Source organism: Saccostrea cucullata, unplaced genomic scaffold, assembly GCF_032062105.1.
Source record: "Saccostrea cucullata isolate Sc308-1 unplaced genomic scaffold, CSIRO_AGI_Scuc_v1 ctg2582, whole genome shotgun sequence".
NCBI classification, from domain to species: Eukaryota; Metazoa; Mollusca; class Bivalvia; order Ostreida; family Ostreidae; genus Saccostrea; species Saccostrea cuccullata.
The window spans coordinates 277,640-303,075 of NW_026929448.1; the positions used below are offsets into that span (position 1 = coordinate 277,640).

A 25,436-nucleotide genomic window follows, 5' to 3' on the forward strand; every position below is an offset into this window, starting at 1 on the left:
ACAAGTCTTGTACATGCATTATCTCTTAGAGGTCCTTCCTTATGCCTTACACATTGAATTTTGAAAATTTTGGCCTGAGAAACAAATAATTTATTTTTCATGGCCTTACTTTTATAGATTATGAACATATTAAACATTAACATTAAGTGGTTTAAAAACCTGTATGGAGGTGACAATTTTCTTCCCTTAAAAACTACAGCACATCCTGGGAAATCTGTAAAAACAAATTCAAAATCACTGATATATCAAAGTATAGATTCAAAATGGATCTAACATTTAGTGTGTGATTTAGATATAAATTTGGGACATATATGTTTGCTATTTACAGCTATATATATATGGGTATAGAATGTACAATGGACTTGTAAAACAGTGCAAGTGAACATGTAAAGTTACAAAATTATGATTTTCTATTTTCATGTTACGTACAGTATTTTTTTTTTTTTGGGGGGGGGGGGGGTCACTTTCAAAATTCTTTATGTAAAATTCATGAAATATTCGCTGCGGTAACTTTCAAGTATCGTGTACATGTACTTTATAGCCTCGTGAACTTCTAGAATAGGAAAACATGATTTATACATTAACCTTTTAATGATATAGAGTATATACAAAATAATTATAATATAACCCTGTACACTGGAAAGACCATCCTCTTCTTTTCCACAGTTGCACTTTACATCTTGTGAAATCTATAAAAAGATTTATTCCATGATAACTCTCACGTTAAGAATATCATAAAAGAAGGCGTACATCAAAGGTTTCACATAACATGCATTCAACCTTATTACGAGCTTTGTCAATTTAACGTCAAAAACACGCTATAACGAAGTCAACCTACCTATCAATTTCAAAATTGGTTTCAAAATCAGCTGTATAAAATTGTAATTACATTTTTAAACCCTTTATTTTTTTAAGTTTGTTTCATTTGTCTTCATCGGCATTTGTTTTGTGCATCAAGGCTCGCAAAAATAATTTGATATACAGTAATCCATATACAGCTTGATACAGGCCTTAAGCAACTGATTTCCATGTGCATGAAGGGGGAGGGGGCTCTGAAAAATTCTGCATACTACAGCTAGAGCTATGCTACACGTATAACATAAGATTTTTTCAAATTATAGATTTCTTCCGTATAAATTCAGAAGAGATGTAAAGCCCCAGCCACTAAGGGTTACAATTGATATAGCCCATTTTTATGAAAACTTTATCGGAGATAACATGTAACAATTTTGCTATGAAAGTACTATCAGCCAAAGTAGGCAGATCATAATAGAAAATATTAAAACAAACATTATTATTTACTAAACCTAGAAACTGTTTTGAATTGAATTTTGGTTAGAAACACACGCATATGGTCCACGTATTGTAGTCCTTTTTTAAAAGACAGCAACTTGTATAACAATTATCACTTCAACACCTGCGTTATTAAAACATAGCCAGTGGAAAGCAAATATCAATGTAATTTGTAAAAACAGTCAATTACATTCAAGAAAATTATCAATAGATACCAATTTAAGAACTGTTTAAGAGGCTGTCCACCGAAAAACCAGGCAATGGGCGGCACATCGCATGTCATGGATTTTAATTATTTTTTGCATATAGACTTATTAAAGCAAGTGTTTACACATGACAACATCAAAAAATTTTAAAGTGCTCCTCTAGTCCTAGTTTTGGTAAATGCTTAATTTTAAGTGCAAAAAGGTCAACTTGAGGGTTAAAAAAAATACTACGTTTTTATTTTGTTTTATATGTAACAGATACTCCAGAGGTGGATGTGCAAATGAATATCATTTATAGAATAGACTTTTATCTTTTTTCTATGAATGAATAAGACTCCAATTCATACTTCTTTAGAAAAAATTATCTGGTCCAAATTTGAGTTTAACAAGTAAATGTTTAAATTCAGTATCCAAATTTAATTACATTATAAAACCCAATACAATACAAGGACATATTTGTTTACTTATATTTTTATGAATACAAAGTACAAACTTTTGGGTCATTCAATAAAATCATTGGGAAAAGGTATTTTGAAAGAAATAAAAGGAGTCAAATTTACTTATTTTTTATAGATTTCACAAATGAAACCGATCCCGACCGGAATTGTATAAAGAAGAAAATACTAAAATAGTAGTGTCAAATTTGGCTCTTTTGTTGTAATATCATTAAGAAATTACTGGATTTTTTTTTAACATATTATATAGGTGACAGGTGCCTTTAGTTTGATAAATTTATTAATTTTCATTATTTTCGATCGGGATCGGTTTTATTTCAATCGGGATCGGTTTTTTCCGTAAATTCAGAAAAAAAATGCTAGTCTATTATTTCTTTTCAGTCAGTTTACTGTTTTTAAATGAATGTAACCATAGATTCAAATGTATGTATTATTTAAATTACCAATGTCTTTTACTTACATGAAGATTACATGTAAAACATCTGATCTGATTGATTTCTTAATACATACTAGGGATTTAAAAAAAATTATTTGTGCATGCATTATGCAACAACCAGAGCGGACAACTTTCTAGCTTCATTATTCATCTCATTTCCAAGTAAAATTTCTTTTTTATTTCTACCAGGAATTAAAGAGTAAATTCTATCAGTAGCCAAATTAAAATTGCCTAAATGCAAGAAATATTTTTATGTGTACAGTCTCGACTTTATCCAAGTTTTTTCTTACCTGTCATCTGTAAAGCCTTTTCCTCTTTTACAAAATTTGATTTTATATAAATAAGAAAATATTAAGTTCTTTCATGTGAATTATAATTATTCAAGAGCCGATAAATCGCAAGCAAGAAGCGAGGAAGGGGGGGGGGTGCGGGGTCATGGCATAATTATTTTTAAAAATTGGTTTCATGAACGTGAAAACATTTTAGTATTGGTCAATATAGTCACAGGTTAATACTCCATATTAAATATGAGCGTGTGATTGTTTCAATCGCCGAATAAAAATTAAATTAAAGAAATAAAATAAAAAAAAAATATGTTTCACTAAACCACCTTCCGTTATAGTGCCAAATTATAGTCGGGAGTTCAGCAGTAATATTTTTATAACTTATTTTTCAGTTGTTTTTTTTTTTCATTTTTAATCGTACTGTTGATAATTTATTTTGATTTGATTGCATAGATAAATGTATTTAAGTTTTAGTTTTTACATCTACCAACTTCGTTGAATTAAATGTTGCGTAAATCTAAAACATTCATCATTGATTCCCAATTTTATAAGAAATGTTCCGAATCATTATAAACACTTCATTAATTATTTTAACGCAAATCCTGGTAAATCAATTTTTAAAACATAGTTCTCGGTCATGTATAAAATTACTTACGACAGCGGAACATTAACTGGCAAAATTGGAAATATACAGCTTACGTCATTTCTATCTGTTACAATCAAAACATTCAGTGATAGACAATGAAATGGGCGGGTACAATTCGACGCGGACGTTTGGAAAACATGGGATTGAAATTGCAGATCGAAAGTCATTTTCAATCCACCTCAGCTACCTAGAAGGCACATATTACTGATTGACCCAGAAGACAAATAATTTCAACTTTGGTACAGTTTGAATTTTTTTTGTCCAGTGTTTTAAATGAATAAATATTTAAGGGAGAAATATTTCATTTCTGTTTGATAAATATATGTATAACATTGTCTTGGTGGGGGGTGGGGGGTCGAGCGATTTTTAAATAAATTTGTCCAACAGTTTTCAGTGAGAATAAGTATAAAACTCATGCACTATTATAATCCTATAAATAAAATATATTGTCATGTTAAGCCATGACCTGACTCGACAATTTTTTACCCCCCCCCCCCCCCCTTCTAGAATCAAATATCTCCTGAAAAATAATCTTTGTCTTGAATGATCTTTGGCGTTCTTAAAATTATAAGCTAAAACTAATATTAATGTGAACTTCAAACAATATGTATTTGGGAGTTGAAATATAGTTGATTTTTGGATCATACAGTCACTCTTTGCTTTGAAAACAGCTCAGGTGGATTGAAAATGAATTTCGATCTGCATTTTCAATCCCATGTTGTACCCGCCAATTTCGTTGTCTATCACTGAATGTTTTGATTGTAACAGATAGAAATGACGTAAGCTGTATATTTCCAATTTTGCCAGTTAATGTTCCGCGGTCTTATCAAAACGTCATCTTGCTGAGAGACGCCGCCTGTGTACTGTGTAGAATACATTTTGATATTAAAATATTATTTAACATTTAGTATAATGCACTCTAAAGAATATTTAACTGAAAATGAGAAAAAGCCAAATCATTTAAAAAAAAAAATTTTTCTTTACACTTTACGCAAAGAATTTACGAACTTCTCTGGAAAACTTGTAACTATTTCATTGTGACGCAATATTATGACGTCACTGATACATCAATGGAAACATGGATTTAACCTGAATCTTATAGCCAATTTTATCTAAATATTATGTTTAGAGGCGATAATGAATTATATTTTGAAAATAAATTATTTATTTTGTGATAAATAATTTTCTTTAGTGTATCGATTCTAAATATTTCACTAGAATTCCGATGAAAATGTGTTTAGCAGATTTACCGATGCCACGGGAGATAACTCTTGCTTCGCAAATTTTCATTAAAACGTCTATATATTTTGCCAGAAAACTTCTATTAAAAGTGTTTTTCCCAATGATTCTATTTTTTAAACAAAAAGATGAAAGATTTCTAGATTTATTTAAGTGTGAATTATAGTCCTGTTAAAATTGTATTGGAAATTGAGTCAAATGATGCAAAAATCGAATCTTTTATAGCCGTTTTTCATTAATTTTGTTGTTTCTGGGTTCTTCTCTCCGTGAATTTTAAAGGCGTTATAAGTGTATTTTTAACCGTAAAATTTATTCCAGTTGTTTAAAAAATGGAGAGATGACCCAGAAATACCAAAATCTAAACTTTTTTTATTTATTTTCTGGTAGAAAATGTCCAATTGTATACAGTGGACCTTCAGATATCCGGACGCCAGATATCCGGATGCTTCAGTATCCGGACGATTTTTCATCGGAACGAATTTTTTAAATGTTATTTTGTCTTGTTTAACTGGTGATTCAGATATCCGTATGCTTCACATATCTGGACAAATTGACTGGAAACCAAAGTGTCCAGATAAATGAGGGTCCACTGTATAGAGCTTTGGCTTTAAATAATGATTTAAATAGCATAGACGTATAGTGTCCCGCAGTAGCTACATTGATTTGTCGATGGATTCGAGATATATATCAAAGCAGCATTTTAGGTTCGAATACAGTGATTTTTTATTCTATTTTTTTATTTATTTATTTTTTTTTTTTTTGCTTGAAATTTCTGAATTGGTAGTAAAAAAAAAATACTCCTTGCATAAAGTTGCAAATTATGTTTATATATATTATTTTACTTTAATTGTTATATTTTTCAATGTGTTAACATTTAAATTTGTCAATTATAGAGCTAACATTCTCAAATAGAAATAAACATACATGAACTTGTAACTACAAAGTTACACCAATCCTGAATGATGAAAAAATATTGAGTATATTAAAAAAAAACTAGCATCTTTTATCTTTCCTTAACATTAACATTCAATTTTTTCTTTGCATTTGAAAACTGAGCACAAAAATTATTTAGCTTTAGTTTTTTATTATATTCTATTAAATGTATCCAGCATAGATAATGTATCTTTCATGACGCCTCTTAATTGAAAAAAAAAATTAAAAATAAACAAACATAAGACAGAAATCTATAGATACCCATGAAATTTCTAGGTTCATTGTGGCAATTTATGCAATATATAAGCCAATAATTTAAAGATACTAGATGTATAAGATATGTATTAAAACTACATGGGGCTTGGGCATTTGAATCTGAATTGTTTCGTGTCATTGATTCCTGCCGACTGCCTATTTAGTGCGCCCCCTTTCTTTATATCAATGTTATAGCCCACTTTTTTCTTCTGACTCATTTCATTTCAGATTATGTCTATAGCTCTACATTAGCTGGAAAGCTGTTTGTTGTTGTTTTTTTTATTTTTTTATTTTTTTTTTTTTTGGGGGGGGGGCAAATGTTGAATGCCTAATTTAAGATGTTGCTGATATATTTATATTGAACGTAAATTGGAGAAAACAAAACCTTCTTGTGAAATTTTGAACAAGGCGCGTAGCATCGGTTTTGAAAGTGGGGGGGGGGCATCCAAAAAAATGGGGGGGGGGGGGTAGGTAAACTTTTTGTCAGTGTCAACTTCTTTCAGTACCAATTCTAATGCTACATTTTCGGTACATCATTAAAAGTGGGGGGGGGCAACCAGGCTTTCGATTGACATTTCCTATAGCATAGGTAAGGTTGGTAAAAAAAGTGCCCCCCCTCCCCCGGCCCTCCCTGTTGCTACGCCCTTGCGAGCAATAAATCATTCTGCTCTCAAGAATATTATTCGTACTTACTGAAATTCAAAATTGATTGTCGGCGACGGTGCCTTTCTTTGTTATTATCGGCTGCATATAGGTGATCGATTTACATGTGTATTGGCAGTTGTTTTGAACATATTTTATTGATATAAGAATTGGAAACAAGTTCAGAATAACTTCGTTTTACAAATTTATTAAAACTCCAAAAACTTAACAAAATCATATCATACTACATCTTATTTCTCGAAATAACGCGAAAGTTACGCGTTTATTCGCGAAAGTTTGGCGTTTATTCGCGAAAGTTTGGCGTTATAACGTGAAAGTTACGCGTTTATTCGCGAATTGGCAATTTTTTGTAAGTTCTATATATAATCCTTTATAGGATCTGCCGCCATTATAGCTCCAATATGGCGAATATGTAAATGAGCAGAATGAACACTGTCATATAAGTCGTCGGAGTCGCATCACAAAGACAACCACATGGAGGTTTCCATCTTTATTCTGTTAACTAATGTAAAACATAAAACCCAAATCTGACACATTGTATAATTCCGGATTACTGATACATGACATCTCCCCTCTTAAGTTTACTGTACAAATGATATTAATAAAAGTATTTGATGTAAAGTACACAATAAACTATTAAATTTGCATAGAGATTCTAATATTATTTTCTAAAGTCATTGAACTTTAACATGAGAGTTTTTGACTAGAATAAATGGAATTGTGTCCACAATTTTGAATAAACAGAACCAGTATCAAATTGTAAACTGTTAACATATAAACAAATGAAAATATGCTTTATATGGTTTTCACTAGGCATACTACCTTCAAACCATATGTGGGGATTATTCTGCCCCTTCAAAGAAAACATAAAGTAACACAAGTTCATAAAATTTCACAATCACATTTCACAATCAGAATACTTGGCAGGTACTTTGACGATGCGCCCAGATCTTGTTTGCTGAGGGATGGATAGACACGCATATGAATTCGACTTGACAGATTTGGAAGGATTTGCGACAGGTGAAGTGGTGGGTTTTGGAACTTCATCCAGTGGTCTTGATCGAGTTGGAATTGCATCCGCATTTGCAAATGGCTGAAAGTTTTCCTTCGGAATATTCCTCAATAACGGAGTTGACTGCGTTGGTCTGAGCATTTTCCGATTCCTTCTGTAAAGTTTGCTGTCAGGGGTCTGCACAATGTATGACCTCGGTGCGTGATGTTTTGACTTAACTGTAGCATGTTTCCAGATGTTGCCATCCTGAATCATAACTTGATCTCCATCCTTGAGTTCTGGTAGCACATTGCCCGCTTTTCTGTCATAGTAGATCTTAGATTTCACTTGTCGCTTTTGTAGTTTCTCCTGTATTTGTTTTGAGTTTGATGGACGTAATAATTTACTTGTAGTAGGAAGTGAGGTTTTCAAACGTCTGTTCAAGAATAGCTGAGCTGGTGACTGACCTATATCTAATGGCGTATTGCGGTAGTCCATCAAAGACTTGTATGGATCTGATGACTTCTTTAGTAAGCGTTTCACTGTTTGAAGCATTCTTTCTACTTGACCGTTTGACTGAGCAAAATAAGGACTAGACGTAATATGAGTAAATCCATAGTCCTGAGCAAATTGTTTGAATTCATTACATGAGTACTGCGGACCATTATCTGAAATCACTTCATCAGGAATCCCATATTTTTCGAACTGGCTTTTCAAAGCTGCAATCACATAGGTTGCTGAGGGTTCAGTTAATTTCATGACTTCTGGGCATTTGGAATAGTAGTCGACGGTCAGTATATAATGCTTGGAGTTCAGCATAAACAAATCAGTGGATACTTTAGCCCACGGGCGGTCAGGTAAGTCAACTAAGACCAGTGGCTCTTTCAGGTTGCTGTTCTGAGTTTCAGCACATATAGCACATTTGGAGACCATGTCTTCTATTTGAGACGACATTCCTGGCCAATATATGACTTCACATGCTCGATTTTTACATTTCACTCTTCCCATGTGCGCCTGGTGAATAATGTTGAGCATTTCTGCTTGCATTGACTTTGGAATTATAAGCTTGTCTCCTTTGTATAAAAGACCATCTAAGCAAGCGATTTTATCTCTGAATGACCAATATAGATGTAGACAATTTGGTAGGTGGTCTTTGTCTGATGGCCAGCCATTCTGGACTGTGTCTCTTAACGACTGTAAGAAATCATCATCTGCCGTCTTCTCCTGTAGTTCAACATAGCGTTTCTGTGACACTGGTAAGTATGTGGCAGGTGAGACTAAGTTTACTTCCAGATCAGGAACAAGTTCTTCCTCTGTTTCATGTAAGTATGCTCGACTGAGTGTGTCTGCAATGTAGAGTAACTTTCCTGGCTTGTATTGAACATTCAAGTCATACTTCTGTAGAGTTAGTAGGAGTCGCTGTAATCGCATAGGTGCTTTACATAGAGGTTTGCTGAATATCGACTGTAGTAGTTTGTGATCTGTTTCCACATTTACCAATCTGCCGTAGACATACTGGTGGAATTTTTGGCATCCATAAACAACAGCCAATGTTTCTTTTTCAATTTGTGCATAGTTTTGTTGTGATGATGTAAGAGCACGGGAACCATATGCGATAGGTCTTCCTTCTTGTATCAAAACTGCTCCAATTCCCTTAGAGCTCGCATCTACAGATAATGTCAGTGGTAAATGAGGGTCATAATACCTCAAAACAGATGCGTTCGTTGCCATCGTTTTTTAATGTTTCAAAGCTCTCGTCATGCTGAGCTGTCCAGTTCCAATCTGCATGGTTTTCAGTGAGTTTCCGCAGTGGTGTGCTGACTTCAGACATCCGAGGCATAAATTTTCCGAGGTACTGTACAAATCCAAGGAAAGTAAGTAATTCACATTTGTTGGTTGGCTTTTCCATAGCTATGACGGCAGGGATTTTCTCTGGATCCGGTTTCACGCCTTCATCTGTCAACATATGTCCAACATATTTCATACTTTTGCAACGTATCTTACACTTGTCCAAGCTAAGTTTGAGATTGAACTCTCTGGCCTTTTCCAATACCTTCTTGAGACGTTCATCATGTTCCTGTTCTGTTGAACCCATATCAAAATATCGTCTATTATCGCCTCTGCTCCTGGTATGTCTTCTACCATCTGTGAGGTTATTTTCTGAAACACTTCAGATGCTGATTTTATACCAAATGGTAATCTTGTAAAACGAAAACGCCCAAATGGAGTGTTGAAAGTTGTAAGTTTCGAGCTTTCTTCATCCAGCCTGATCTGCCAAAAGCCAGACACAGCATCAAGCTTACTGAAAACTTTGGCGTTTGGCATGTTGGCTATGACTTCATCTATTGTTTTTAATGGAAAATGTTCTCTTAGTATGGCCCTATTCAGATCCTTTGGGTCAATACAAATGCGAATCTTCTGTCCTTTGTTCACCACTACAATGCTGTTGACCCATGGGGTCGGTTCTGTTTGCTTAATAATCACACCAGAGTCCTCCATAGACTCAAGCTCAGCGCGCACTTTATCCAATAACGAAATGGGAATTTTTCTTGGCGGGTGAACAACAGGTTGTACACTTGAATCAATTTTGATTGAATGAGTTTCTGGCAGGCAACCCAGTCCTCGAAATCTTCATAATCACTTCCTGGGAAAATATCAGATAAAGTCTTTAAAACTGGGGTGTCCTCATCTATGACATTCACACGATAGACGAGATTCAATGATTTACACGATTGGGCTCCAATGACGTTCGGTGCGTCCAAGTCAATGATGTAGAAATCAGTTGTGTATTTGCATCCTTTGTGAGTCAGCTCAAGTTGCGCAACACCACTTGGTTCTATCACATGTCCTGAGTAAGATTTCAAACGAAATGCTGGTTTCTTGAGTTCTTCACAGAGTTTTAACTGTTTGAAAGTTTTTCTGTTCAACACATTGCACTTTGCTCCTGTATCTAATTGGAATTCAACCATTGTCCCACAAAGTTGTAGTTTTGTTGACCAGTCTGCATTCGTACTGTTAACATCTTTGGTAAGCATTCCAAGAAATAAAGTGTCATCTGAATCATCTGACTCCTCCTGAAGGGTGTGTACAGATTTGTTGCTTTTATTCTTGAATTTGTGCTTTGATGTATAAGACACTTTCGATCTACACACACACTCATAGTGGTCCCGCTTGTTACATTTTCTGCAGAGTCTACCAATGGCTGGACAAGTTTCTCCTCTTTCGTGCTCAGACATACCACATCTTGTGCAACTTGTGAACGATTTCTGATGCTTAAAGTGTTTCCGTGGTCCTTGTGTGGGTTTTGTTTTGGCTTGACCGGTATAGTGATTTATTTTCTGTCTTTTTATTATGTCAATCATTGGATCCTGTTCATGCATTGTTTTTAGTTGGGCTTGTGATAACTCGTAAGTACGTGCAATGTCTATTGCCTTCTCTAACGTGAGATTTGAGCCCTCATTTATCAGTTTGTCACGGATTTTGTCCGACCTTACTCCGAATAGTAGCCTATCTCTCACCATCTCGTCTGCATTTTGGTATCCGCAGTCCTTTACACCAACTTTTAAAGCTGTGATAAATTGTTCACATGAGTCACTTTCACTTTGTACAATGCATTGAAATTTATACCTAGCGAATACGTGGTTGGACTTTGGTTCTACATATGCCTTGAATTTCCCGTATAAAGTTTCAAGTGATTTTTTTTCATCATTGTCTAGATTCCAAGTTCCATATATTTCTCTACCCTTATCACCAACCCATATCATCAAAAAACTGCATTTTTATTCTTCATTCTTTTTCTTGAGTGGACCATTAAACATGAATTCAACGTGTGTTTTGAATGTCTGCCATGCTTTCGGCAGGTCAACCGCGTTCCACAGGTTGGACACACACCTCCAAATGGTCATTTAACACCCGTTTGGTGGTCAATCGCCCATTTCGGCGTCTTTTTAACCTACCAAATGGTGGTCTTTTTTATTCAAATCCATTTTTTATTGAAATAAAGCAAAAGCGCATTTACTTAGGCATTTGGGAATTTAAATTAACATATTCCTCGCACATTTAATACAATTTAGGCAAATTTTCATGTGGAATTTCTATGAAACATCGTAAAAACAAAACCCCCAATTCTTTTATGACGGCCGAACTATTTGGTCTAACAATACGAAAAATTATTTTGTTGTGTACAGTTCGGTAAAAAATATATTTAAACAAGAGGTGTTAGTCTAGAGAAGTAACTTTTCAAATGATCTTTCAATCTGCATTTATATAATTCTCTATAAAATCCCGTTAAACACGAGCTCCTCGTATTGTATTCGTATGGTGGGCACTTATCGCAATAATATTCATTTTCCTACATTTGAATATAACATTTATTCTTTATTTTCTTTTAGGATGAAGTTACGATTTCTGTGTGACCCTTTGTGGTTTATTATGCATATCTATGATGTATCTACCTTATTTATTAAATATTTTTGAATAAAGTACGGTATTAGCAGTAATTCGCCGAAAATAATACGATATTTTAATCTTCTTTGTAAAATTTTCTGATGTTTTGCTTTGAAGTAAGGAAGATGCGAACTAAATTCTACAGGCACAAACATGACGTAATTTTTAACTATGACGTCACTAATGCGCGCTAAACATGTAATGGTCGTGTAAAATCGTTAAATTATATTGAAAAATGAGTAATCTTTGCTGAAATTAGACCCTTTCACCTGCAACAACCACTTTTATACTCCGCATATAAGTTCATCATTACATATCGCAGTTACACTTTTAGAATAGTGTTGGTTGTCACCTGTGATCAATATGAATTTTGCAAAAGTTAACATACGGAAAAAAGATATTTTACCGACACAATTTTCATGATATCGATGTTAATGACGCATAATTGACACACAATGAGATTCTCTGATTTTAAGTACCATCACTGGATATCGTAAACTATTAATACTTATGGATGTGAATAAAAAATTTTGAAAACGAAGAATAAATGGTACCTAAAGATGCCGCTTGTACTTATGCTGTTTGTACATCATCTGCACAAAGTGTATAGACTATAGTGTCCGTTGATTGTACATGTAGTATTGAACAACAGTACTAAAATATCCTAGACCTCAATTCATTCCACAAAAATAGCACAAAAATATTTTTTTTTAAAGATTAATTTTAAAAAATCGGAATTACCTCAGTATAATTATGTTTTCTACGAATCTTCCTCAAAGTACATGTGTATGTAGTCTTACTATAGTCATAGTGTGACCTCAGAACAATAATATGACAAACATAAAATTAAAATAAAATGTATATGCATCGAATAAGATCAATTTTAATGTAACACTAAAAGTATGGTCAAACATTGAATATGTTTTAAAGCTTTTATTGTGAAAAATAAATATTATAATATTCTTGATAATAATAAATCTGCAGTAGTTGGTAGCAGTTCAACAAACCATACATGTAAAAAGGTTGCCGAATACTATATAGATAGTATGCACATTATTAGTCCGAAATAGCACATACAATTACAAATCTTTATTTTATCACATGTAATTTTTTTTTGGGGGGGGGGGGGGGCAAATATTTCATGCAGCATCATCCAAAGTTATAGATTACATGTTTACACAAATTTATATTTTGAAGCCAGTGGTAGATCGGGAAGGGGGGTGGTCTTGCTAAAACGCTGAACGGAAAGCGGAACGGAACATTAGTGTCAAGCAAATATACTAGATTCTAAATAAATTACACAAAAAGCAATTTTCTTGATATAAATGTCATTTATAATGAAAATTCATCTATTTTTTTTAAGCACGTTATCTGTAAAGACATATGTTTGACATTCAGCTCATGCATACATGTACATTTATGTAGAAAAGAATCCAAGAATCTTATAGAAAGGGGGGGGGGGGGGGTTGGGGTCTGGGCAGGGGCCCACAACCTCACCAAAAATTCATTTATGAAATCTTATGTATATTTTGGACACAAAAACCCCCCCCCCCCCCCTTAAATCCGCCAGCTTTGCAGTGGCATGATATGCATATCAAGGAATTCAAATATTAATAGCTGAAAAATTAAAGAAAATTCTTGCAAATTAACTAAATACATGTAATTCTTTTTCTTTAATTGAAGCGGCTTAGTATAAATTTTAACATCATTGTTCCATTTCAGGTGTGTAGCAAAGTTATCCTGTTATGGGTGCCTGTAATCATAATCTTCAGAATTTTTTTTTTAGATTTTAGTTCTCTCACCATGGATCATTTATAATAATGGTCATTGACACACACATACCCCCCCCCCCTTTGCCCTACACATCTTTTTTGCTAATGTGATTAAGGCTGACTGGAAGTAATTGTACGTTTGATGTGACCTATAAACTTCAAAACCTACGAGGGAGGAAGGGAAAAATTAAACAAACGAAATCTTCGAAGAAATGAGCACTAGTATTTACTCATTTATGAATTAAAGTACAGTCAATATTTGTAATCATGTAGGCTTCCTGTTTCATAATGGTTTTAAGTAAACTTGTCACTTTACATGAAAGAATAGACTCTCAGAGGGTTCACATGTTGTCTATTTCTATATATGGAATGTATAGTTTTGCTAAAAGTAAAAGAACACTTTAAATATGTTGACTTTTTCGAGTGCCAATTTCACCGAGACATCCGTGCACGGTATACGAACTTCGGGCAGCCTAAAGTTGTAAGTTGTGTGTAAAAAAAAATGTACTGAGAGAAGATAAGTTTGAACTTGATTAATCCCCCTTCCAAATCAAACAGCTTGTCACGATCTTTCAGGGTAAGTTTTTTTATTCTACCCCCGCCCCTTTTCAAAAGCAAAATACTTGCGTACGTCACTGCTGATTTTCGTGAATAAGAGACAGGACATAACTAAATCAACTTGTATTTAAGAAAGAGGGATTAAATATGCATAAGATACACCGTATATGAAAAAATTTGTGTAATTAAAGGGATTTTATCTAGCTGAAATCATATTTTCCGTTTCCTTCCGCGCTTTAGCAACTCCCGGAAAGGGGGATGCTAATTCGGTAAAAAAAAAAAGAAAGAAAGAAAGAAAGACTCGTACCCATGCTAGTGGAATTCTGAAAATCTTACAGTGGTCAGCGACATCCAGCAGCTTTTGACTTATCTGATCAAGCTAAATGCTTCCCTGCCCTTCATCCTTGGATTTTCAGATAAGTAGAGAGTCATACAGATGAAACCAAAACAAGTCTTACATAACCCTCCCGAATCTTTGTTACGAAGAAAAGCAGATTGCAAGTTGTCAGCAATAAAATAAGTGTTGATGTACACAGATACGGGTATTTCAAAACTTAAATCCAGGTACATGTATTATATCCGTAATGTCCAATAGCATACACAATACATTCCTTAATTTATGATCACGACGGTCATGTGCGTAGAAAAAGTCGTATCTACTTTTTATACTTCTACTTTCTTATCCACATATTAGTACATGTTTTATGTATGATAAAATGCCATCACTTCATAGCATAATGCATTTTGTACGATAGAAAACGGTATGGCGTGAATTGGGACTTACCAAGGAATGCAATAAAATGAGAGTAAATATTTACGAGAAAAATATTATTGAATCAACAGCTTAATTTCTTCAATATGTAATAAAAACTGTGTCCTAGCGAATAAGTTGAAATTTTCAGATTACGCTTATTGTACACGTTAAATGTATGGCGTCGCGTCAAAATTCTTCGTAAAATATTGACGTTTTGCTATAAAAGGTACAGTATTGAGCGTTATTTTTGCAATGCATACATTTGAGACAGGTATATAAATTATGTTTCATTTAATTCTACAAATCCTAAGGTTTTTAAGATGTTCTGAACCGAGCAGGTCTGACAAGCGGCATTTTTTGGCCAATATCGTACTTTGTTCTTTACAAAGTGACATTCGCAGTTATTTTTGTTTATATTCCAAGATTTGGTTTTCGAGCGATTATTTTATCATGAATTCACGACATATCGTATTTTTGTAAAGAATAAAGCCATAACCTGCGAAGTTAACGATATAAAAGCGAATTTTTACCTTTCCTCTTATTTTACTTTTTGAAAATTTTCACTAATGGGCCTCCGTAGTTAAATCAGTCTTTTGACCCAAGTTCGGAAAAGATCGTCATTTTTAATTGGTTAAGATAATTGATCGGTTACCCGGATGACAGAAATATGAAGTGATAAACACGATTAATAGGCTCAACTAAGCGCGAGATGGAGGGAATTTTTCTTTTTGAGTTAAAACACAGAAACGTTACACTTGCTTACATAGGTGACGATTTTGTCAAATATTTGAACGACACTGCGCAAAAAAGTCCGAAATTCTGATTTTTTTCGTTCAAAGTTTAGAAAAATATCTATATTTAATTCCCCGTTAGTTGAAATTATGCGCCATTTCACGTCATTCCAGAGAACTGAACAAAACGATTTTTCTCTCCCATTTGTAAGGTTAAAAAGACGCCGATATGGGCGACTGACCACCAAACAGGGGTTAAATGACCATTTGGGGGTGTGTGCCCAACCTGTTCCAGTTTAGACTTGGCGTTGAGCCAGCTACTGCACTGCATACATCAGTCATGTTGCTTATTTTGTTTTATTTGTGAACTTACTCTTTTAAGCCCTTTTACTTTTGTGGTGGTCTTGGAGGAGCCGGGGACGAATTCCCCGGTAGCCTCCGATCACGTGTCCAGCAATGATGCGGTATGACGTAACACTCTCTCTCTTGTGCTGATTGTTGAACCGATTGGACGTGTTACCTTATTCTCTGTAAGTCACTGTATTATTGTCACATATATTTGGCGACCACTAACTAATAAACGTGCGGAATTTTACCATAGTGTTTCTGTTGTCCGCCATCACAGATATGTAATACAGAAATACTATATTGGCGCTGCGAGCAGGGTTTTTTTGTCTGGGCAGCGGGGTGCCGGCCTAACCACGTGTTGTTAGTGCCGTCGCCATCTTGAATTTTTTGTGACTTTTTATTTTATGATGTAACTCTATAAGGTTAAAGTCTTTGTGTATTTGACTTATTGTTTTATACTTATAGCGTATTAGCCGCAAGGTATTTTTATGTACTTTTAATAAATTTATCTTGTGATCTGAGGACTGGTGTTATGGACCGAGAGATTAGCTCGTTTGGTCTAGGTAGAGGGGCTTTGAGACCAGGGGGGCTGGTATGCTCGCGGAGGGGGAGGAGACTGGATTGGTCTGATAGGTACCCCGTTAGAGTGCAGTCCAGGGAAAGTCCCGCATGCTAAGAGTGTGAAGTTCGTCCCCGGTGTTGCTAGTACACCGATGCCCCAGGGGGGAGTGCCCCGGATAATATCACTCAGTATGGGGAGGGGGACATGTCACTCACTCAGGGAGCTATTTCGGAGGGTCTAGGGAAAACACCCGGATGGTCTGCATTTTATTCCCTCTTCCAGGAACGACAGCAGATACTGGAGGGAGCGGTTGACCGAATCCAAGGGGAAATGGGTCAGTTCCGAGGGAATATTAGTCAAATTCAAGGTGACCTTGGTATGGTACATAAAAGGGTGGATACCCTAGGTCAGGATATGGGGGCCCTGAAAGGGGATATTGATGCCCTAGGGACTATTGTGTCAGAACAGCTGGGGTCTATGGGATCTCATATAGGTGCCTTTGAGACAAGTATGGTAAAGCAACTGGGGTCTATGGGATCCGCCATTGGGTCTATGGAGACAAATATGGGGGGCCAGTTGAGTAATATCACACAGATGTTGGCTGGATTAATGAAGGCCAGTCAGCCCCAGTCACCCCCACTCATGCAGGATAATAAAGTCGGTCAGCCAGTAGTGACTAGTAGCCAGGGGAGTCCTTGGGTCCCTAGCGCACTACCCGGACATCAGATGCCTGCAAGTACCCCAGTAGTGTCCGCACAAAGCGGAGAGTCTATACCTGTTTCTGTGGGGGGACCCAGTGTGCACATGTCTCAAGGTCATTCCTTATCCTCACTTGGCAATGACAGTTTAGTCTCGGGATTGCCGAGCACTATTACTTTGGGTTCATTCGCGTCAGGGGGGACCGATTACCCAGTACTCCCGCGACATTGCCCTTAGCGTCCGCGCATCATAGTGTTGCTGACTCGAGTGGTCAGGGCGCTGGCCACTATGGTAGGTTGGTTGGGGAGTCAGTTATATTAGGGGGTAGTCCGTCGTTTGTGCCCGGTTATAGGGGTTCGCATAATGCAGGACAGAGTCATTCGCTAATGACCACCGCGTATCAGAGCCTATTGCCAAGTTTACTACCCGCTGGTACCCGTAGCTGTGTCAGTAAGAATATTCCGGCCGAGGTCAAAGGGGTGAAATATATAACGGGGATGTAGAATGGGGACCTTTTTACTCGAAGTTCTCCACTATTGCCGAGTATCATCAGTGGAGCGATCCTGACTCTCTGTTTGCCCTAAGTCTTACGTTAGAGGGGGCAGCTCTTAAGTAATTTGATATCCTCAGACGGCGAGGCGCGCTGTTAAGTTTCCGAGAGGTCGTTCTCTGGATGGAGGAGAGATTCGGAAAAACTTCCCTCAGAGCCGCCTCACAGCTGGAATTCAATTCTATCTGCCAGCGAGCGGACGAAGCTATAGAGCAATGGGGGGACCGAGTTATGGACACTGCCCAGAAAGCCTTTGGTGGCGGTACTTCGCCAGAGGTATTCCAAGAACAGATAATCGTTCGTTTTGCTCTTGGGTGTAATGACGGCGAGGCGGGGCAGCAGTTAATTAATAATCCCCCGGGGACTCTAGAAGAAGCGATTAAGAGAGTTAAGACTTATCAGCTTAGTCGCAGAGCTTTAGCCCGCCGGCCGAGAGCGGTTAGATTGCTATCTAGGGACCGTCAAAATGACCGCAGTCAGTCGCCAAATTCGAGTTATTATCGGGCCAGATCAGATTCTGAGTGTTAAGATCTTTACGTGGCACGCAGAGGGCGCTCGGAGTCAAGGGACCGCTCTAATCGTGCCAGCGGGGACCGTCCTTATCGTGCCAGCAGGGGCCGTTCACCTGATCGTGCCAGCAGGGACCGTTCCTATGATCGTGCCAGCGAGGACCGTCCTCGCCGTGCCAGCAGAGACCGTTCTGATCGCCGTGCCATCAGGGACCGCTCCGAGTCGCCGGATTTGGATTCAGGTAAGAAGCATTACTCCAGTGACTCGGAGGACCGCACCCGAGGATCAAGTCCAGCGCGAGGATCCTCGAGGGATCCGTCACCGGATAGGGGCCGTTGTCGCGCACCGAAACCTATAGTATGCTTTGAATGCCAAGAGCCAGGGCACTTGCTTCGCGACTGCCCGATCCGCCAGCGACGGCGTAGATCGGGGACCCCTAAGCCTTGTCTTAAGTCATCGAGTAATAAATCTAAAGACAAACATAATGCGTCAGACCATGAAACAGATGTCAAGTTCTATGAGCCGAATGTGAACGCGACCTATGTAATTCCGTCTGTTAGGTCCGGTAGTCAAACCATTGGTTCAGGAGCGTGGCGTATTCCGATAAGAGTAGGAGGCCAACAAGTGAAAGCAACCATCGACACAGCAGCCGATATAACAATAATATCAAGCGACGTTGACAAGTCTTTGAGGCCGCAGCCCGAAGTTATAAGCAATACTAATGTTAGGCTAGCTGGCGAGGGAGCTGGTATGACCGCTCAGTACCTCGGTTGTCTTAACATACGCATCGGGGATTATGATTTTGCTCACCCGATCTATGTTGGTTCTCTGCAGGATGAGATGCTCTTAGGAATAGATTTCCTGTGCAAGCATGGTGTAGAAATTTCATGTGAAGCCGGTACTTTAAGGGTCAAGGGCATTGACACTACATTTGCTATGAGTGTTGATGAGTCAGTACCAGTACTCGATGCGGTTTCAGTCCGCAGAGTGCGGATCCCCCCGCACGCTGCTCAAATCATCGAGAGTACCCTTAGTTCCGATATGCCAGAGTTTATGCTGGAGCCAGCCAGCATATTTCCGCCTGGTATAGTAGCTTCGCGGACATACAACACAGCAGGAAACAGAGCCAAGCTGTGTATCTTGAACTTGACAGACCGAAGTCATATTGTTAAGACAGTCACTAAGGTGGGGAAAGCAGTCCCCGCCGATCTAGTTGATGATGCTAGACCCACAGTGCGGCGTGTAACCTTTGAGGGGGATGAGAGTTATGACCATATCGCCCCACTCTTAGAGCAGTTAAATAAGACCGCGCCTGTGGAAGTCAGATCTGAGGCAGCGGAGCTAGTCAAGAAATTTGCCGATGTCTTTGCTACTGATGACCTTGATCTCGGAAGTTTTTCCGAGATCGAACACCGAATAGACACCAGTAACGCGTCTCCTGTCAAGCAGCGGATGCGACGCACCCACGCTGTTTTTCAAGGGGAGGAAGAGGGTCATCTCGATAAGATGTTAAAAGCCGGAGTTATCCAGCCATCTCCTTCAGACTGGGCGTCCGCCCCAGTTCTGGTCCGGAAGAAGGATGGCAGTGTCCGTTGGTGCGTGGATTATAGAGCCTTGAACAAGGTGACAGTCAAGGACACGTACCCTCTGCCACTCATCGAGGAGTGCATGGATACGCTAGCGGGGAACCGCTGGTTTTCTAAGCTCGACGCTAACGCGGCTTACTGGCAAGTTAAGATAGCTCCGGAAGACCGGAAAAAGACTGCCTTTATAACAAAATATGGCTTATTCGAATTTACCAGAATGGGGTTTGGTGTGTGTAATGCCCCCGCAACCTTCGCTAGGGCCATAAATTTGGTATTACACAGACTTAACTAGAAGATTGTCTTAGCTTTCTTAGACGATATTCTAGTACTTGGATCTTCCGCACACGCTCACCTTGATAACCTACGACAAGTGTTTGAGCGGTTCCGAGCATATGGCCTTAAATTCAAGCCTCGGAAGTGTGAACTATTTAAGACTAAGGTTGAGTTCCTTGGTAGAACCGTGAGCGGAGTTGAGATGGGGGATCAGTACATCGAGTCAGTGCGTGACTGGCCTGTTCCGCGTGATGTTAAGGGCGTAGAGCGTTTTTTGGCTTCGCCAATTATCACCGTAGTTTCATCCCTCACTTCTGCAGAATTGCGGCTCCGCTGTATGCGGTTACCGGAAAAAATGGTTTCCGGTGGGGGGAAGAGCAACATAATGCTTTCGAGGAACTCATTCAGTTAATGACTAGACCTCCAGTTCTAGCGATACCGAACAGTACAGGTCATTTCATCCTGGAAACTGATGCCTCGGATCTTGCCGTAGGCGGGGAATTAAGCCAAGTCCAGGGTGGGAAAGAAAGAACCATTAAGTATGGGAGTGCTGTGCTATCCGCAGAACAGCGCAGATATTGTACAACTCGTAAAGAGCTATTGGCGGTAATTAAGTTTACCAGACAATTCCGCCATTACCTGCTGGGTCGTGAGTTCACAGTCAGGACCGATCATCATAGCCTGGTCTGGCTGATGAACTTCAAGCATCCGCAGAACCAGATTGCTCCATGGCTCGAGGAACTGAGCCAGTACAACATGCGGATCGTACACCGCCCGGGGAAGAAGCATGTGAATGCTGACGCTCTGTCCCGGGATATACCCGATTCATGCCAGGGGTACTCGACGAGAATTAGGGTCGAAGACTTGCCCTGCGGCGGATGCCGTTATTGCCGCCGAGCCCATGAGCGCTGGCATGACTTTAATACTGAAATAGACGATGTAATTCCTTTGTCCCAACTCTTTGACGAAGCGCCTGTGCCAGCGGAGATTCCGTCCGCTGAGGGGGGTAACTGTAGTTCATTAGATCCCACCCTTCGTCAGGCCATTGTTTCTAGTTCTTGGGAAGATACTCCCTCGACTGTGAGTGCGTCTGCACTCCCCAGTTTTTAGATTAATGTTAGTGGGGTATCAAGTTTAGATCCCAAGATTGAGACAGTTAGTCCTCAAGTCTGTCAGGTAACAGGTGACACTGCGGGAATTTCGCTATCCTCATACAGTCCCGCAGACCTAGCTCAGAAACAGAAAAATGACAAAGCTATAGTTTACCTAAGACAGTACTTAGAGTTTGGGGACCTACCTACCGAATGTGACTTAATTATCTGTAGTCCGGAAGGGAAGTGCTATCTTCTGGAGCGAGACTGTTTTTATCTCGACGAGACAGGAGTAGTTTGGCGAGAACCGGATGACTCGGATACGCCCCGTCGGCTTCTAGTGCCGCGGAGTCTCAGATCCGAAATGATGCACTTATGTCATGACATACCGTCCTCTGGTCACCAGGGAATATAGAGAACTAAAGAACGCCTTAAACAACAGTTCTACTGGTGGCAGATGACAAAGGACATAAAGCTATATGGCAAGACTTGCGACGTATGTGCTAGGAATAAGCAAGCTTCGCTGCGGAACAGATCAGAGCTCAAGAGCTACCAAGCCGGAAGCCCGATGGAGAGGGTACATCTAGACTTTCTCGGGCCGCTTCCCCGAACTGATAGCGGGAACGAATACATCCTCATGATGGTTGACAACTTTACCAAGTGGGAAGAGTGCATTCCGCTTCCGTCTCAGACAGCGGAAGTAACCGCCCGTTCCGCTATCAATGACTTCTTTTCTCGATTTGGCTATCCTTACGAAATCTTTACAGATCAGGGCCGTAACTTAGAGAGTGAGCTGTTCTGTAAGATTTGTGCCATGTTAGGGATCCATAAAGCCAGGACCACACCCTACCGTCCGTCAGGGAATGACCAGGTAGAGCGCTACAACCGCACTCTAATATGGACGCGGTTCGTTGCTACGTAGATGGCCAGCCCAAGTCATGGGATAAGTACCTAGGCCCATTGGCTGGAGCGTTGCGGTCCGCGGTAACCCGCCATACTGAATACACTCCAAATCGTCTCATGCTGGGTAGAAAAGTAAATATACCAGCGACATTGATGTTCGCCCCACCGCCTTCCACGTCTTTTCAAAATGGGGAGGAGGGTGAGGTAGACAAATATGTACGTGATCTAGAACAAATTGTTCAGAGCGCGCACGACATTGCCCGCGGAAAACTAAAAGTCGCGCAAAAGGCAATGAAAAGGTCTCATGACATTAGGGTCCGTACCAGTAAGTTCAAGGTCGGAGATTTGATCTACTGGCGCCGCAATGCGGGAAAAAAGGTAGAGTCAGTATGGAGGGGTCCTGGGATAATAACCGAAGCCAAATCGGACACAATATTTGTTGTAAAATCTCGGCGCGAGGTCAAGGTCATACACCATGACAAGCTTAAAAGGTGCGAGTCCAGGCAACTCCCCAAATGGTTAATAAACTATAAGAATAAGTTGCCCGGACAGTCAGTAGCCCGAGATGGGGATAGTTCTCCTACACGTGATGTGGTAGCACCGCTGGGGACCGCAGACTCAGGAATTAGTCCTGAGAGCCCGGGGAACGGGGGTCACTCAAAAGCTAGCCCCAAGCCAGCAGAGTCAGTAGGTCAGTACATGGGTACCCGCAAACGGGTTAGGGAGAGATTAGCTCAATCTAGACAACCCCAATCGCCCATGAGACCTAGAGCCACTAGGGGGACGAGAGCTAAGAAATATTGTGTTTGCCTACAGTCTAATCCCAAGGGAATGATGGTGCAGTGCGACAAGTGTCGGGACTGGTTCCATCCGGGGTGCGTAGGTATAAGTGAGGACTACGCCAAGTCGATACCTCAATATATCTGCCCCGAATGTAGTCCTGTCGGAGTCGACACTGGTTAGTTAGAGCAGTTAGGTTTCCGCAATGATGCGGAAGCATGTGCAAGTCTCAGGTTTACATCAGGTTAGGGTAGACTTGTACATGAAGTAGTAAGTTAGACATAGGTCTGATAATCTTACCTGTCTTTGTAGGTTCATAAGTGATGTCTAAGGAAGTTGATGAGTGTGTCTTTGAGTGCAGAAGCTCCGCCGATGAAGAGATGCGTAACTTATGGTTTACGAGAGGAACCCCTCTCGGAGTTGGGTAATCCGCATTGGGTTGTAGCTCAGGGGATTTCCCCTGGGTCTGCGGACTTCGTTCTGCAGTCCGGTGTAGCCGGCGTTGTCGGAGAGTGTAGAAGCAAGAACTTTGTGATTGGGGAGATTGGACTGGATTACTCCAGTCCAGCCACTCAGAGGTGCCAGAGGTTCATGTTGGCGGAGTTCTTCCGCCAAGCGATGTTCAGTACGGGGATGATTTTGGTTGTGAAGGGAACAGCGGACGACCCTTTGGGCCGCGTCCCTACACAAGATTGCCTTACCCTGATGGACGGGATGTTTGTTCCCATCCTAGTACCTATCTTTGTCCGTGGTTTCACTGGTGGACCGGAGCAGGTTAGGCTCTGGGTGAAGTCTGGCAGACCCGTATTCTTTGGAATCGGAGGTAAGATCGCGGAAATGTCAGCGACCCAGTTGTCGGGAGTCAGAGCTATTCCTATGGACCGACTGTTAGTCGAGTCGGATAGTCCTTTTTTTTTCCTTGTGGAGTTGAGCCGCCGATGGGCCCCAGGCACATCGGGGAAGTTTACCGTCGGGTCGTCGCAGCGAGGGGACAGGACGTCGCCTTGCTAGCGGGTCTTGTGTTCAGGAACTTTAGAGTGTTCTTTGGACCCCAGTTGAGGGGATTCTTATAAACTACTGCTGTTATAGCCGGGATGTATAGCCCGCATTACTTACCTGAGTTTACCTGAATCGGGAGCAGATAGTCCTGATGTCTTTGCCGCACTATAGATGTCGCCTTAGATGTACTAAGCAGAGCCTATCCAGATGTATCAAAGTTAGACCACTTGGTTGACGACATGAGTCGGATGGTAACAACGAGGGACCTCGTGGTGTTCCGAGACGACGCGGAGGATGAGTGACTGTGTGATATGAACTGTTTAATCTGTGATTTTTATTATTATAGAGACATTAATGTTTAAAGTTTTATTATTGTGTGAATGCATGTGTATGTATGTATGATAGGCCCTGTTAGGTGTTAATTATTATTATTGTTTGTACATCTTAATTGCCCCATTGTATATATATATATATATTACGGGCCGGGACGCCCTATTATAAAATGGGGAAGAGTGTGGTGGTCCTGGAGGAGCCGGGGACGAATTCCCCGGTAGCCTCCGATCACGTGTCCAGCAATGATGCGGTATGACGTAACACTCTCTCTCTTGTGCTGATTGTTGAACCGATTGGACGTGTTACCTTATTCTCTGTAAGTCACTGTATTATTGTCACATATATTTGGCGACCACTAACTAATAAACGCGCGGAATTTTACCATAGTGTTTCTGTTGTCCGCCATCACAGATATATAATACAGAAATACTATACCTTCTTTGTTAAGTTCCTTAACTTCTGACACCATGTCATATAAGTCGTCGGAGTCGCATCACAAAGACAACCACATGGAGGTTTCCATCTTTATTCTGTTAACTAATGTAAAACATAAAACCCAAATCTAACACATTGTATAATTCCGGATTACTGATACATGACAAACACCATTTCTCCATATGTATATATCAAATGTAACAAAAATCCCCAAATACTTAACTTCTTTTTTCATTATATTGCTACTGTATCAATTTTGGGTATAAGGATATTGCATTTGTCTTTTTGTAATTTTGATGAAAAACCATTCTTATCCTTCATCTCTGACTCTCATGCACATGAATTATAATTTATTTGTACCGAAAATTAAAAAAGTTTGACCATTCTTTTCTCGTGACATATTTGAAGCTGATTTGTAAATAATTGTTTTTAAAATAAAAATGTTAAATTAAATACAAATATACCATAATAAAATTCGTGATTATCTTCCTTTGAATCAGTTTTTATTTAGTATAACCATGTAAAACATGCTGACAAGAATGAAATAGCCACAACACGGTCACCCAAGCGTTCAGTGTAAAGGAATTATTCTGTCACAGGTAATTAAAGCGCTGTGATGTCGACCCCATTATTATCCCATTTTTGTGTATGGTGGCTTATGTGGGTAATAACTTGTATGTCGCTTTGAGTATTTAACTGTGTAAC

General features: G+C 39.2%; 2 protein-coding genes across 2 annotated transcripts in view; both read right to left on the reverse strand.

Moving 5' to 3' along the window:
- Nucleotides 1-25,436, reverse strand: part of LOC134280873 (uncharacterized) — a 121,702-nt gene that overhangs the window by 22,080 nt on the left and 74,186 nt on the right. The window lies entirely within an intron of this gene.
- LOC134280858 (uncharacterized) lies at nucleotides 9,882-10,922 on the reverse strand. The gene has a single exon (XM_062763304.1). It carries the CDS (start codon nucleotides 10,920-10,922, stop codon nucleotides 9,882-9,884), a length of 1,041 nt encoding a protein of 346 aa, XP_062619288.1.

Bases quoted from the DNA above. Each gene is read 5' to 3' on its own strand.
- LOC134280858 (XM_062763304.1), bottom strand. From the start codon at position 10,922: ATGGTGAGAGATAGGCTACTATTCGGAGTAAGGTCGGACAAAATCCGT.